The following is a 2309-nucleotide window of genomic DNA, read 5'->3' as shown; positions in this document are numbered from 1 at the left end:
TTAAGTTTGCCGTCGAGAGCAATGCCGACTTTGCTCTTGTTGGACGAGGCGAGAGGAGTGAGGTTAAAGGTCTTCTGGAGACTCGTTCCTGGAGTAATGGGGCAACCCTCCTTCGATTCCAGGGAAGCCACCTACAGAGTAAAATAGAAACGACATTCTTCTTAATGCGTGGCAGACCTATTTTTCCTTCTTGTGCTCTGTCCGATTATTAGAACATATTAATTTTGTTTGTTTCTATAGTCCGTAATTCAGCTCCGAAAAGAAATCGAGTGACATTTAATCATCAGGCGATTCATTCCGCCTCTACTTTCGTTTTCGTGTGCGAGGAGGAGCTCGTGCTAAACGTACCTCGCGGGTAAAGTGGCTGTTGGTCATGGTGATCTCGACGTGCTGGATGATGCTGCACTTAATGCTCTTCACTGTCTTCTTGCTGCCGTTGTTGATGTTGAGGGTGGCAGTCACTTGATCCCCGTGGTAGTAGAGGTCCTTGTCGAGCGTCACCTCCATGTTGATCTTCCCGGAGGAGAGAGCGAAGCCCTTGGACACGAGGGTGCTGGGCTGGCGCGAGGTACCCGAGATGGGGGAGTACTGCACCTTCCTGACGGCGAGGGTGACGGAGTTCCGCTTGTGGGGCTTCTCGCTGGAGTTGTCGCCCACGAAGACGGAGAGTTCGTAGATGACGCCGAGGGGTTTGCCCTGTAAAAGATGAATGACCTGTGAGTACGATCTGATAATAGGCATGGATGTGAAATAGATTTGCAAAGCTGCTACTTGAGCCAAAGCGCGTTGTGCACTCTGAAAGAAGCCTTAGCATCGCCTTCCTCACCGTCTCATCGTCGCCCGAGTGGAGCTGGACGGAGCAGGGGGCGGTGTCGGGGAGCGTCACGGCGAAGGGGTAGGCGTTGGCCCCGAGCTTTTTCACGAGGCGCTCCTGGACGGCCGTGGGCTCGCGGGAGTCGGCGCTCGGGTACACCTGCTGGGTGGTGAGCTGCATCACCTTACTGAAGTTAAGGCCCATGACTTCATCCTCCTCGCGACCGTAACGGTACGTGACCGTGACCTGTGAGATGCAAAGAGATAGACATAAGTGCTATTAGAATCACACAAACGTAACGTGATGAAAAACAAAGAACCGGCGAATACATGACTTCTTTTCTATCCCAATGTGCATACTTCGCTCGTTAGTCCCACATAGTGAAACGCTATTTCCACAAGTTCTTTTGAAAGCAGCAAAGGTACTCACGGAGGCGAAGACCTTGCGGCCTCGGAGGTAGTCATTGTCGCAGAGTATGACTCCATCAACGGGTTCGGTCGAGTTGGTGTTGTCCACGAAATCGCGGCGACCTAGGTAGACGGTGATCTTACCTGCAGAAAGAAGACATATGGTAGTCACTTGAGGTGATATTCAACTTTTCTCGGAAAATATTCAATCAGTCTTGAAATTCGCACTGTCGTACATAACAAAACTGCTTTATATGACTGACTGGTTTCTAGTGAGTAATAGAAAATTAGTTATAATGAACAGTAACATATTTTTGATAATAAGCAAATAACTGAATACCAGAACTTTAATATACACCTCTACTGCTCAACATGGGGATTGAGATCTGCGCTACAGACAAGAAGTAAATGGAATAAAACTTTCTTCAGCTTCACCAAAATGATATAGAAAGCTTGGTTACTGACACCGCTCCACGCGCTTTGTTCAACCATGAGGATATGCAGTGGCTAAGATTGAGGAACTACCGTCAAGCTGAACAAAACACAATGGTAATGTAGAACAAACGAACGTCCCGTAGTCAAAACAATAGAAGAACACTTTCAGTTGTACGAAAGACAGCCAAAACATATCGTCTTATAAACATTCAAATCCGACTCGATTTTACACATATGAAAAGATATAAACAAAGTGCCACGACGTCGGGCATTCGGACGTCACCAGGGCATCGTCGCAACCCATCCTATGCCTCAAGACGACGACACACTTCCTCGCAAGTACGTACCATTGGGGGCGGTTTTCTTGAAGACTTTCACGGCGTTCACCATCGAGGCAGGAGATTGGTTCTCTTACGGGAAGAACGAAAGAGTCGAAATATGTTCTCGGAGCGACGAATAACAACGGGATGAAGGCAGGGGCGTCAACAGCAGCTTTTAAGGCCGGGTTAATCCCTTTAGGAGATCAGGATCCGTCCCGCCTTCTTTCGAACGATCCCTTTGTACTTTGTACGCAACTTCTAAGGTTTTGTTTAGACGTAAGAAAATACTTGGGTTATGTAAGTTTACCCTATTCTGTATACAAGTATTACGTG

General features: G+C 47.9%; 1 protein-coding gene across 1 annotated transcript in view; it reads right to left on the bottom strand.

The window, feature by feature from the left end:
- Positions 1-2114, bottom strand: part of LOC119588399 (arrestin homolog) — a 3427-nt gene extending 1313 nt beyond the window's left edge. Inside the window, exons 1-5 of the mRNA XM_037937078.1 lie at positions 2004-2114; positions 1244-1365; positions 827-1060; positions 349-696; positions 2-131 (exon numbers count right to left, since the gene is read on the bottom strand). Of these exons, the coding sequence (XP_037793006.1) occupies positions 2-131; positions 349-696; positions 827-1060; positions 1244-1365; positions 2004-2046 (877 nt within the window). The 5' untranslated portion in view covers positions 2047-2114. The remainder of the gene's footprint in view (position 1; positions 132-348; positions 697-826; positions 1061-1243; positions 1366-2003) is intronic.
- Positions 2115-2309: the final 195 nt, after the last annotated feature.

The sequence above is a fragment of the Penaeus monodon genome, chromosome 23 (assembly GCF_015228065.2).
Source record: "Penaeus monodon isolate SGIC_2016 chromosome 23, NSTDA_Pmon_1, whole genome shotgun sequence".
In the NCBI taxonomy this organism is placed as follows: Eukaryota; Metazoa; Arthropoda; class Malacostraca; order Decapoda; family Penaeidae; genus Penaeus; species Penaeus monodon.
Note: the sequence above shows the minus strand (reverse complement) of the source record. Positions and strands in the feature narration are given on the sequence as shown.